Source organism: Gopherus flavomarginatus, chromosome 5 (genome assembly GCF_025201925.1).
Source record: "Gopherus flavomarginatus isolate rGopFla2 chromosome 5, rGopFla2.mat.asm, whole genome shotgun sequence".
Taxonomy (NCBI): Eukaryota; Metazoa; Chordata; order Testudines; family Testudinidae; genus Gopherus; species Gopherus flavomarginatus.
In genome coordinates this window covers 1,196,216-1,208,515 of record NC_066621.1, presented here as the reverse complement: position 1 = coordinate 1,208,515, position 12,300 = coordinate 1,196,216, and the positions used below count along the sequence as shown (strand labels likewise).

Genomic DNA, 12,300 nt, shown 5'->3' with positions numbered 1-12,300 from the left:
CTGACAGCAATGGGGCCAGGGCTGGGTTCTGATCTCAGCTCCCTTGAGTCAATCCGGAGTCACTCCTGACAGCAATGGGGCCAGGGCTGGGTTCTGATCTCAGCTGCCCCGGGTCAATCCGGAGTCACTCCTGACAGCAATGGGGCCAGGGCTGGGTTCTGATCTCAGCTCCCCCAGGGTCAATCCGGAGTCACATCCTTTTACTCCAGCCCTGCCAGAACCCAGAAGGCCAATAAAAGACCCCGGCATTTCCCAGGCTCGTGGCGCAGTTGGGCTGAAGGGGATCCCCCCGAAAGAAGCGTCGCTCAGCCCCCCCAGGATTCGCCCCAACTCTCAGGAACATTCCCCAGCAGCTCAGAAGTTTGTCGGCCCGTTTCAGGATTTTTAACCACCAACCTCCTCCTCCTGACAGAATCAACAGCCCCCAACCACACACCCCTGAGAAGCCAAGAAACTGGAGAGCAGTTTCATGCATTAGGGTTTTAATTAGCACCTCGTTAGCGCAAACAGGCTGCAGTTAATTAACAACTAATTCTGGCAAAGCATTGGTACCACCCTGCCGGAAGCAGAGGGTACAAGCAGGTAAAGACACAGAGGTAGGGGTTAGTATGCGGAACAGCCTGCCACTTGATTTTCCTGCTTCTTAATTTCATGAGCTCATGTAACCCTCTCTCTCCACGCTGCTCCCCAAAACCACTGACCCTCCCCCCAATCCCTCCCTCCTCTCATTGCCCCCAAACCCACCGACCCTCCCCCAATCCCTCTCTCCCTGCGCTGCCCCCCAAACCCACCGACCCTCCCCCCATCCTTCTCTCCCCTCACTGCTAAGCAATCAACTGCTACTTCAAATAAGGAATTGGCTTCCCAGTCTCTGGCCTGGAAGCGAAGACGGGAAGAGAGAAAAGCTGCCTTTAGCCTGGGGAACTCCCTGCCACTGGGCTCCGCCTGGCGCTGGCTCTCACTCCCGCGCCCGCGGGTCGGCCCAGTGCATGGCGATGCCCGTGAGGCTCGACCCGCTGTAGTGCCCCGTGATGAAGGCCAGGTACTCGGAGCAGCTCAGCGGGACGGCGTTGAAGCTGTAGCCGTAGGGCTGGCCGAAGAAGAAGGTTCGCCCGTGGTTGGTGGAGATGATGAGCTGGTAGATGTAGGTGTAATGTTTGCCCGAGATCTGCGTGATCCGCTCACGGGGTAACAGGGTCACCTCGAGCGCCGGCCCCGTCTTCGCCCCAAAGAGCTCGCCCCACTGGTGCCCGAACTTCAGCTGGATGCTGGGGAGGAGCAGAGGCATGAGAGCAGCCCCTGAGATCTGGGTAGAGCCCCCCAAACCCACCAACCCTCCCCCCAATCCCCCTCTCCCCTCCCTGCCCCCCAAACCCACTGACCCTCCCCCATCCCTCTCTCCCCTCCCTGCCCCCCAAACCCACCGACCCTCCCCCCAACCCACCTCTCCCCTCCCCGCCCCCCAAACCCACCGACCCTCCCCCCAATCCCCCTCTCCCCTCACCGCCCCCCAAACCCACCGACCCTTCCCCCAATCCCTCTCTCCCCTCCCAGCCCCCCAAACCCACCGACCCTCCCCCCAATCCCTCTCTCCCCTCCCAGCCCCCCAAACCCACCGACCCTCCCCCCAATCCCTCTCTCCCCTCCCAGCCCCCCAAACCCACCGACCCTCCCCCCAATCCCTCTCTCCCCTCCCAGCCCCCCAAACCCACCGACCCTCCCCCCAATCCCCCTCTCCCCTCCCCACCCCCCAAACCCACCGACCCTCCCCCCAATCCCTCTCTCCCCTCCCCGCCCCCAAACACACACCCACCCTCCCCCAACCCACCTCTCCCCTCCCCGCCCCCCAAATCCACCGACCCTCCCCCCAACCCACCTCTCCCCTCCCCGCCCCCCAAACCCACCGACCCTCCCCCCAATCCCCCTCTCCCCTCCCCGCCCCCCAAACCCACCGACCCTCCCCCCAATCCCCCTCTCCCCTCCCCGCCCCCCAAACCCACCGACCCTCCCCCCAATCCCTCTCTCCCCTCCCCGCCCCCCAAACACACCCACCCTCCCCCCAACCCACCTCTCCCCTCCCCGCCCCCCAAACCCACCGACCCTCCCCCAATCCCTCTCTCCCCTCCCCGCCCCCCTAACCCACTGACCCTCCCCCCAATCCCCCTCTCCCCTCCCCCCAAATCCACCGACCCTCCCCCCAATCCCTCTCTCCCTTCCCTGCCCCCAAACCCAAAGCCATGACCCCCCGCCACGCACCCACTGATGAAGCTATTGCAATGCTCCCAGATCCAGAGAGCCGTGATGGGGCCCCATCGGTCTGGCCCCGAGTAGGAAAATGGGGTCCCCGAGCCCGAGCCGTACTCCCCGGAATACGAGTGTCGGCGCTGGCCTGGAAAGAACGAGTGAAACTGGATCAGAGCCAGAGTCATACACTGAATCGGGAGGGGCTGCGGGTCGGGAGTGAGGGGCACCAGCAGAGCTGGGGGGGTCGGGGAGCTGCATGTCGAGGGTGAGGGGGGCCGGCACAGCTGGGGGGACCGGGCGGCTGCATGTCGGGGCTGAGGGGGGCCGGCACAGCTGGGGGGACCGGGCGGCTGCATGTCGGGGCTGAGGGGGGCCGGCACAGCTGGGGGGACCGGGGGACTGCACATCAGGGGTGAGGGGCACCGGCACAGCTGGGGGGGCCGGGGGGCTGCACGTCGGGGGTGAGGGGCACCGGCACAGCTGGGGGGGGCCGGGGGGCTGCACGTCGGGGGTGAGGGGCACCGGCAGAGCTGGTGGGGTCGGGGGGCTGCACGTCGGGGGTGAGGGGCACCGGCACAGCTGGGGGGGCCGGGGGGCTGCACGTCGGGGGTGAGGGGCACCAGCAGAGCTGGTGGGGTTGGGGGGCTGCACGTTGGGGGTGAGGGGCACCAGCAGAGCTGGTGGGGTCAGGGGGCTGCACGTTGGGGGTGAGGGGCGCCGGCAAAGCTGGAGGGGCCGGGGGGCTGCATGTCGGGGTGAGGGGCACCGTCAGAGCTAGGGGGGCCGGGGGGCTTCACGTCGGGGGTGAGGGGCACCGGCACAGCTGGGGGGGCCAGGGGGCTGCATGTCGGGGGTGAGGGGCAGCGGCAGAGCTAGGGGGGCCGGGGGGCTGTATGTCGGGGGTGAGGGGCAGCGGCAGAGCTAGGGGGGCCGGGGGGCTGCACGTCAGGGTTGAGGGGCACCGACACAGCTGGGGGGGCGGGGGGCTGCATGTCGGGGGTGAGGGGCAGCGGAAGAGCTAGGGGGGCCGGGGGGCTGCACGTCGGGGGTGAGGGGCACCGGCACAGCTGGGGGGCGGGGGAGCTGCACGTCGGGGGTGAGGGGCAGCGGAAGAGCTAGGGTGCTGGGGGCTGCACGTCGGGGGTGAGGGGCACCGGCAGAGCTAGGGGGGCCGGGGGGCTGTATGTCGGGGGTGACGGGCACCGGCAGAGCTAGGGGGGCCGGGGGGCTGCACGTCGGGGGTGAGGGGCGCCGGCAGAGCTAGGGGGGGCGGGGGGCTGCACGTCGGGGGTGAGGGGCGCCGGCACAGCTGGGGGGGCCGGGGGGCTGCATGTCGGGGGTAAGGGGCAGCGGCAGAGCTGGGGGGGGGGGGGGGCTGCACGTCGGGGGTAAGGGGCACCGGCACAGCTGGGGGGGCCGGGGGGCTGCATGTCGGGGGTGAGGGGCAGCGGCAGAGCTAGGGGGGCCGGGGGCTGTATGTCGGGGGTGAGGGGCACCGGCACAGCTGGGGGGGCCGGGGGGCTGCACGTCAGGGGTGAGGGGCAGCGGCAGAGCTAGGGGGGCCGGGGGGCTGCATGTCAGGGGTGAGGGGCAGCGGCAGAGCTAGGGGGGCCGGGGGGGCTGCATGTCGGGGGTGAGGGGCAGCGGCAGAGCTAGTGGGGCCGGGGGGCTGCACGTCGGGGGTGAGGGGCGCCGGCACAGCTGGGGGGCCGGGGGGCTGCACGTCGGGGGTGAGGGGCGCCGGCAGAGCTAGGGGGGCCGGGGGGCTGCACGTCGGGGGTGAGGGGCGCCGGCACAGCTGGGGGGGCCGGGGGGCTGCACGTCGGGGGTGAGGGGCACCGGCAGAGCTAGGGGGGCCGGGGGGCTGTATGTCGGGGGTGAGGGGCAGCGGCAGAGCTAGGGGGGGCCGGGGGGCTGCACGTCGGGGGTAAGGGGCACCGGCACAGCTGGTGGGGCCGGGGGGCTGCACGTCGGGGGTGAGGGGCAGCGGCAGAGCTAGGGGGGCCGGGGGGCTGCACGTCGGGGGTAAGGGGCGCCGGCACAGCTGGGGGTTGGTTCTACTCACTCTCCTTTTGCCCGGCCGAGTCCCCCAGCAGCAGGAGGGTCACCCCGAGGATTTGCAGCAGCATCATCCTATGTGGAGCCAGCAACAGGCTGAGCACCCGGCTCTCCCCCCCAGCCAGTCCCCCACCCCCTTCCCGGGGCCTGCTGCCCTCCCGGGTGATCCCGGCGGGTTCTCCCCCGGGTGGGTGCTGGCCCCACCCCTGCCCAGACGGGTGCCCGGGGCTGAGAGGGGCCCATTCCCCAGCCCAGCACCAGCTCCCGGCTCCCCTGTCCCAGCCGTGCTGAGCGGTGACACTAGAGCCAGGCAGCCGGCGGCAGAAAGCGGCTGCAGGGACGGATCCAGGCCCTGCTCTGGGTGCAGGGGGAGCCCCGGGAGAGGGGCAGGATCCGGCTCAGGGAGAGGCCGGGCAGGTCGGGGACGGTGCAGCCCTCGGGTGCCAATGGGAGGGTCCCCAAGTGCCCCCCCAGCCCCCGGAGACGTGGCCGGGAAGCTGGCAGCAGAGAGGGGCTGCAGGGACGGATCCAGGCCCTGCTCTAGGTGCAGGGGGAGCCCCGGGAGAGGGGCAGGATCCGGCTCAGGGAGAGGCCGGGCAGGTCGGGGACGGTGCAGCCCTCGGGTGCCGACGGGAGGGTCCCCAAGTGCCCCTGGAGACGTGGCCGGGAAGCTGGCAGCAGAGAGGGGCTGCAGGGACGGATCCAGGCCCCATGCTCGGAGACGTGGCCAGCGAGACGCTGGAGGCACCAGGCCCTGGGAGGGGGAACCCCCACGAGGTGCCCGCGGCTCCCCCCGCCTGGGGGACTCACGCGAGCTGAGTGAGGAGCCGGGGGGGAAGCTCAGCGAGGGGTGAGCCCCAGAAGGTCACAGAGCCGCTGGCACCGAGACGGATCCGCGAGGAGCCCTGGCAAGGGAGCCGCATGTGTCCATGGGGCGCTGACCCCCCAGTTATCCCCAGTTCAGCCCCCCTGGCCCCGCCCGTCACTGATACCCATCGCTTGCGCCAGACCCGGATTGACTGATATCAGTGACTTGTGGTGTAACGGCCCCTCCGGCCCCACGACCCAAAGGTCCGGCGGAGAGCGCCCCCCCGCCCTCCCGCCTCATGCAGCCTTATCTCGGGGGGAGGCTGCGAAATCGCCACTCGAAGGGGCGGCCGTTAGCTGTTGCCACAACCACAGCTAACGGGCTCCCTGCTGACACAACAAATCCTGCACCCAGCGACTCCCTCCAGGGACAGGTGCACCCCTGTACCCTCAAACCCTGCACCCAGTGACCTGCCCTGAGGGACTGGTGCCCCTCTGTACCCCCAAACCCTGCACCCTGTGACCCCCCCCAGGGACTTGTGCTCCCCTGTATCCACAAATCCTGCACCCAGCGACCCCCTCCAGGGACAGGTGCACCCCTGTACCCTCAAACCCTGCACCCAGTGACCTGCCCTGAGGGACTGGTGCCCCTCTGTACCCCCAAACCCTGCACCCAGCGACCCCCCCAGGGACTTGTGCTCCCCTGTATCCACAAATCCTGCACCCAGCATCCCCCCCCAGGGACTGGTGCCCCCCACGTTCCCCCCAAACCCTGCACACGCTGCCCATCCAGCCAGCTCCGACGCACCTGCGCGATGAGCCCATGGGACGTGGTTTAGCAGCGAACACACCTGGCCAGGTTACTGCGGACGAGGAGCGGCGCTAATGCCCCAGCTCCGTGGTTACAGGTCCCGCTAGCCTGATGCTCCCCAGCTGGCCTCCTGCACCCCAAACCTTCTGCATCAGCCTTGAGCCCCCCCTCTGGAGCCAGCACCCCAACCCCTCCTGCATCCTGAACCCCCAGCCGTAAGCCCCTTCCCAGAGCCAGCACCCCAACCCCCCTGCACCCTGAACCCCTTCCTGCACCCACCCCCTAGCTGTCAGCCCCTTCCCAGAGCCAGCACCCTCCCTGCACCCCATTACCCCAGCCCTGAGCCCTGTCCCAGAGCCAGCAGCCCAAACCCCATTCACCCTGAACCTTCTGCCCCAGCCTGGAGGCCCCCCCAGAGCCAGCACCCCAACGCCCCTGCAGCCAATACTCCCCCTGCACCCCAACTCCTCCTTTTCTCCAAATCCACTCCTGAACCCTGAACCCCCTCCTGCACCCCAACCCCTCCACACCCCATACCTCCTCCTGCACCCCAACCCCCAGGCCTGAATCCTGTCCCAGAGCCAGCACCCCAACCCCCTCTGCACCCAATCCCTCCTTTACCCCAACCCACTTCTGAACCCTGAACCCCTCCAGTACCCCAACCCCCCTGCACCCCAACCCTTCCTTTACCCCAAACCCACTTCTGAACCCTCTCCAGCACCCCAAACTCCCTCCAGCACCCCAAGCTAACTCTGTTATCTGGCCATCTGACATTACTCCCCTCCATTCCTGCCCCATCTGTCCCTCGATCTCCGTCTTTGACTGCCGGACAGACTGCATTGGCCAACTGTGCCAGCCCCTCATGGTGGGCCCAGGACGGTGCTTGGGGCCGGTCGCTTTGGGGGCCTCCCGAAGAATCAGCATGTCTGGGAAATGGGGGACTGGTGTGGGGCGGGTATATGGGAATGTAGGTTGAGTCTGTGTGTAGCTGTGACCCCACCTCACACCCAGCACGGCCATGGAGCCTGTTCCCAACCGGGGGCATCGCCTGCCCCTTTTCCTGGGGTGCCACAGAGAGGAACACGCCCTCCGGGGCTCTCCAGGTGGCCGAGTGTCTGACTCCGGGACAGGCACTATCCCGTGTGTCCCGCAGCGCTCGGGGTGTGCACAGGAGCCAGAGCCTTGGAGCAGGGACGTTACTTTTACATGTAAATGTCTTGTCATGAGTCCAGCCGCGTTACAGGCTGATCTCCCAACTCACAGCAAGTTTTAGTGACAACCACACAACACAATTCCCGTAACTGCAGCTGCGTTAATGACACACGTCTCTGGAGAGAGAAACGACTCTCGGCAGATCAGAACCTCTCCCCCCGTACCTCACGAGGCTGCTTTATAGGCAAGCTCCTGATGATACAAAAAGAAGGAATTGGGGGTTCCAGCACGCTCCCCCCCGGTATTACCTGTGCCTTAATGCTGACGTTCCCCTGACATTTATTTCTTTGAATAAAAACAACCTGGAATTAAAAAAAGTCGTTTTGTTTGCAGTGCATTATTTGTCAAGGCAGAAATACATGCACATGTCTGTATAACCAAGCCCTTTTCTGAACGTCGCAAACAAAATCGGTCTGACTAATAGGCAGGTTGCCCCAGCAGGGTCCAGTGCCACTGCTATTTAAAAAGTGTCAACATGATGTTTGTCGCCATGAGCGAAACATGGTGAAAAAGCAGCCACGTGACACGCACGACACAGCACAGGACAGACTGATGCTCCAGAGCAAACGGCCCCGTGGGCTGTTGATAACGAGAGCAGATAATCCGGCTTTCAGAGCTTGGTTACTAAACCAACGTGTTTAAAACCCAGCCAGGGACACACCAGGCTGAAACGTTGCGATAAGCAAGTTATTACCTTGTGATTTAAAACCGGTAATAAAGATTGATACAAACTCATACGTTTTGCCTTATTTGTTGTGTTCATTTAGTAACTGAAGGCGTTTTCTATACTTGTGTCACGCGTGGGGGCATCAGGGCCCTGCACCACCACCCCCCGCGATTCCCCGGGACTCTCAGCCGGCCAGTGACACAGGCGGGTTATTGGCCGACAGGAACAGAGTCCAGACCAGAGCTTGTAGGTACAACCAGGCCCCCCAGCCAGGTCCCTCTGGGGGGCAGGTGTAGATAAATCCCTGTATTAAGCTATTTTGCATAACCCTTGTCACGGACTCCCAGGTCGTGCCCACTCGTGGTCCCGTGCAGTCCGTGGGGGGGGGGGGGCCTTCCAGTGCGACAGCCCTTCTCGGGGGGCCACTCTCCCTCGGGGTCAGGCCCCTCCACCTCCTGGAGCCGCACCTCTCTGATCCTCAGCACGTCTGTCTGTGCCGTGGGGCCCCCCAGGGAGTCCCCTCGCTCTGGGCCGAAGGGGACAATGCCCCCTCCCCCTGCCCTGTTCTCTAGCCTGGAGTGACTCCCAGCCAGCGTAACACAGGAGGTTTACTGAGCGTTGAACCCAGCACAGGAAACTCTCAGGGCTTCAGGCCTGGCCTCCCTCAGCCCAGCACATCCCAGTCCCCCCGCAGCCAGGGGGGCTCTGCCTGCTCCCCCTCTCCAGCCCCAAGCCCCCCTGCTTCCCAGCTGGGCCTCCGATATCCCCGGCCCCAAGTCCCCTCTGTCCATTGGCTTCTCTCCAGGGAATCAGGGTCGTAAACAGGCAGGCCTGGGTCTCCTCTCAGCCCCTCTCTGGCCGGAGCCGGCTGGTCAGGTCACCGGGGTCCTGTCCCCGCAGCCCATTGCCCCCCACTGGCCAGAACCAGCTGTGACTCCTGAGCTGGGTCTCTGGGTCTCCAGTCGCTGGGGTCTCTATCCTCCAGGCTGGGGTCCTAAGTTCCCTCTCCGGTCCTCTGTACCCACAAACTCCCTCTCCCCTCCCCTCATTAAACCAGTAACACCCGGGGACGCTGAGCTCCCCCCCCGCCCCCCGCATGCAAACCACTGGGAAACACAGAAAACCCAAGGAACCCCCCCACTTTAGCACAACCCTCTATTAAGCTATTTTCATACAACTTTGTATCAGAGCCCTGTGTAGAAAAACTGATAGAAAACATTGTGTTAAGCCTGGGATAAAGTTACAGCCGCTAAGGATAGTTAGTGTAGAAGAAAAATGTCTTTTTGCTCAGAGTAGAATAAGATCTGCCCCCCCCCCCCGACTCCCTTAATTGCCCTGTTGACTGAGCAAGGTGGGAAGGCAGCACCTCCAGCCAGCTGCACCCCTTGGTGAGGGGCTGGGATCCAGCCCCAAGGACAGTAAAACCTGTCAGGTGGGCTCGTTAAAGAAGAGCAGAGACACTGACGGCCTCGGGGGTTAGAAGCCAGCCCCTTCCTTTGGGAACACCCTCTGCGGCAGCCGGACAACCCCCAGAAGGGAGCAGCACAAAGGCTCAACGGACCCAGATGCAGATTTTGAAGCTGATGCAGATTTGCAGGAGGGGGACGCGGCTATAAGTGAGGTGTCTTGCAGAGGGGCCCCGTCTCGTCTTGTCGACATGGAGCATCGATCCGGATCGGCAGAGGCCCGGCTCCACCCTTCCCCCAGCTAACTCACCTGGCCAGTGCAGTCAGGGGGAGCAACTAATTGTGTGTGTGCGTGAGTGTGAGTGAGCAGATGCACATGATCCAGTGCTAACTGATACACGTATTACTAATAAATGTGGCATTTTGCCTTATTCCCCCTGAAAAGATCCCGTGCGGCACTTTAAGTACCAAGAGGGAGCGTAGACCCTGGCCTTGGGACTCCCGCCATTTCCCCAGCCAGCTCCAAACTGAACCCCCCCCAGCCCCTCCTCTGCCTTTGTCTCTTTCCTGGCCAGGAGGCACCTCATCTTTGTTCTCCAACCCCTTCCTCTGGCACCTTGCGGGGAGGGGCCCAGGAGACGTCGGCCATTCTCTGTGCAGACACCATCACCCCTGCCCTCTCGGGCTCTGCACCAACCACAGCCCCTGATCCCCCCACCTAGACACGGTGACAAAGTTCTCCTCTGCCTTGGTGGGTCCTGCGCTTATTGGCAGATTTGCTTGCCCCAGAGATTCACCCTGTGGTTGGGAAACAGCCGAGACCTTCCCCTCTGGTAGAAGCCACAGTCCAGGTCAATCCCTCCTGTGTCTGATCAGGAGTTGGGAGGTTCGGGGGGGAACCCAGGTTCCAGCCCAGGGCCCTGCGGACTGCAGCTGTCTATGGTGCCTCCTGGTACAGTTGTGTGACAGCTACAACTCCCTGGGCTACTTCCCCATGGCCCCCTCCAAACACCTTCTCTGTCCTCACCACAGGACCTTCCTCCTGGTGTCTGATAACACTTGGACTTCTCAGTTCTCCAGCAGGATGCCTACTCACACCCTTCCTCTCCTCTGGCTCCCTTGGCCTGCCTGGAGAGAGCCCCTTTATAGCATCAGAGGGGCCTTCATTAGAGTCAGGTGCTTAACAGCCTCACCTGACTCTTAGCACGTTCATTGGAGTCAGGGGTTCTCATTAGCCTGGAGCAGCCGCTGCTCTGGTCACTCATGGAACAGAAAACTGCTCAGCCAGTGGCCAGGATCTCTCCCTTCTACTGCTCTGCTGGTCCCAGCTGTCCTGGGTCTGTCACAACACTTAAGAAAGGCATAGGGGAAACTGAGGCACCCACACAGTATTCAGAAAAAAGATTAGGAACAGTCCCACTTCGTCACAACTTTATATTAACTTTATTCTAAACCTGCCGTATGGAAGTAAGGAAAACCCACGTTTCAAATACTCAGCAGTGGTCAGGACTAGAAGCAGAGTTTGAATTTCCATTGCGTGGCAACCGGACCTTCAAGTGAGGGGAAATTGCAGCTGTTGCTTTCCTGAAGGGTTAAAGTCGTTCATTTACTGGAGTTCTTTAAAGCGAAGTTTTGCCCTGGTTTTCTCTTTGTTCGCAATTCTGTTCAGTTTTCCAGGACTGTAAAAAGCTCCCTGAGCCAAGCGGGATGAGCCCTGTCAAGGGACCATCAGGTCCAGGCAGCAGCTGTGAGTTTGACACAAAGGAAACGTAGCCGACAGGTAGCAGCAGTTGAGAAAGAAGGTTTTATTTTCAGCTCCGAGGGCGGCTCTGGGGTCGAAGCAGGCGGGAACCCTCACCCTACAGTTTTTATCTGAGAGCAGAGGGGGGTCATTACCTGGTCTTGCAAAACCCAGGGCTGCCGAGAGTGGGTTCGGGCCCTGGTGAAAACAACTTTTCAGGCCCCCCAGCAAGGGCGGACTGGCTAAACAGGGCCAACAAAGCCAGGGAAGCCGGGCCCCAGGCCCCCTTCCGGACCGCTGGGCCCCATTAATTTGTTCCGACTTCCCCCACCTCTCTTCGCCCTGACAAAACCTGACTTTGTCCCTGCTGTGCCTGTTGCTTTGGTCCGCATGCCCAGCGGATGGCAGGAGGGCCCTTTTCTGCTGCCGTTCACCGTTTGGGGGGACTCCAGGTGTTCATGCACCAGTTCCATCTCAGGCTTTTGCTCTGAAATTCTTTCCCCTTCGCTCCCCTGCGATGGAGCTGCAGCTCCTGCCTCCGGATGTGCTCTGCGAACTGTCCATTTCCCCCTTCATCCGATTTACCAACCCGGGGACTGTGTCGTCGGCCACTTCTCCCTTCGGGCGCCCACTTCTCCGGGTCTGGCGCCGCCTGGGTCCCGGGTTAACCGGAGCGTGGCTTTCCTCGGACGGTGGTGGCTGCACGGCCGTGGCCCCCATTTCATTTCTGACTTTCGCTGCAGTTGCCTTTTGCCAGTTCTCTCCGCACTCTTCAGGCACAAGGGGGCAACCTGAAGCCTCCTGTTCGCCGCCAAAGTTTGTAACAGAGACCAGGGCCGGCTTTAGGCCGATTCAGCTGATTCCCGGGAATCGGGCCCCGCACCTTAGGTGCCTTTTTAATTTTTTTTTTACTCACCTCGGCTGAGGTCTGCTCCGGGGTCTTCCATGGCCCCGCTCCCCTGACCAAAGTGCCGGCGGGAGCGCGGCTGCCCCACAGCCCCACTCTCCCGGCTGGAGCCCCGACCAGAGCGAAGCCCTACCCTGCAGCCCCATTCTCCCGGCTGGAGCCCCGGCCAGAGCGAAGCCCTACCCTGCAGCCCCGCTCTCCCGGCTGGAGCCCCGGCCAGAGCGAAGCCCTACCCTGCAGCCCCGCTCTCCCGCTGGAGCCCCGGCCAGAGCGAAGCCCTACCCTGCAGACCCATTCTCCCGGCTGGAGCCCCGGCCAGAGCGAAGCCCTACCCTGCAGCCCCGCTCTCCCGGCTGGAGCTCTGGGCCCTTTAAATAGCCCCAGAGCCCTGGGATAGCGAGTGGCTCCAGGGGCTATTTAAAGGGCCAGGGCTCCAGCTGCCTCTGC

The 12,300-nt window shown here is 63.8% G+C and overlaps 1 protein-coding gene across 1 annotated transcript; it reads right to left on the bottom strand.

The window, feature by feature from the left end:
* Positions 1-465: 465 nt before the first annotated feature.
* Positions 466-5,238, bottom strand: LOC127050845 (zymogen granule membrane protein 16-like). Its single transcript, XM_050952431.1, has 4 exons — positions 5,113-5,238; positions 4,310-4,377; positions 2,257-2,389; positions 466-1,268 (listed from the first exon to the last, which is right to left on the bottom strand). The coding sequence occupies exons 1-4, from the start codon at positions 5,223-5,225 to the stop codon at positions 959-961; spliced, it is 624 nt and encodes a 207-aa protein (XP_050808388.1). The 5' UTR covers positions 5,226-5,238; the 3' UTR covers positions 466-958.
* Between the last annotated feature and the right edge of the window lie 7,062 nt (positions 5,239-12,300).

Coding starts and splice junctions, on each gene's coding strand:
- LOC127050845 (XM_050952431.1), bottom strand. CDS start 5,225: ATGCGGCTCCCTTGCCAGGGCTCCTCGCGGATCCGTCTCGGTGCCAGC. Junction 2,390..4,309: donor CTCGGCCGGGCAAAAGGAGA/GTGAGTAGAACC, acceptor CGTTCTTTCCAG/GCCAGCGCCGACACTCGTAT. Junction 1,269..2,256: donor TGCAATAGCTTCATCAGTGG/GTGCGTGGCGGG, acceptor GCTCCTCCCCAG/CATCCAGCTGAAGTTCGGGC.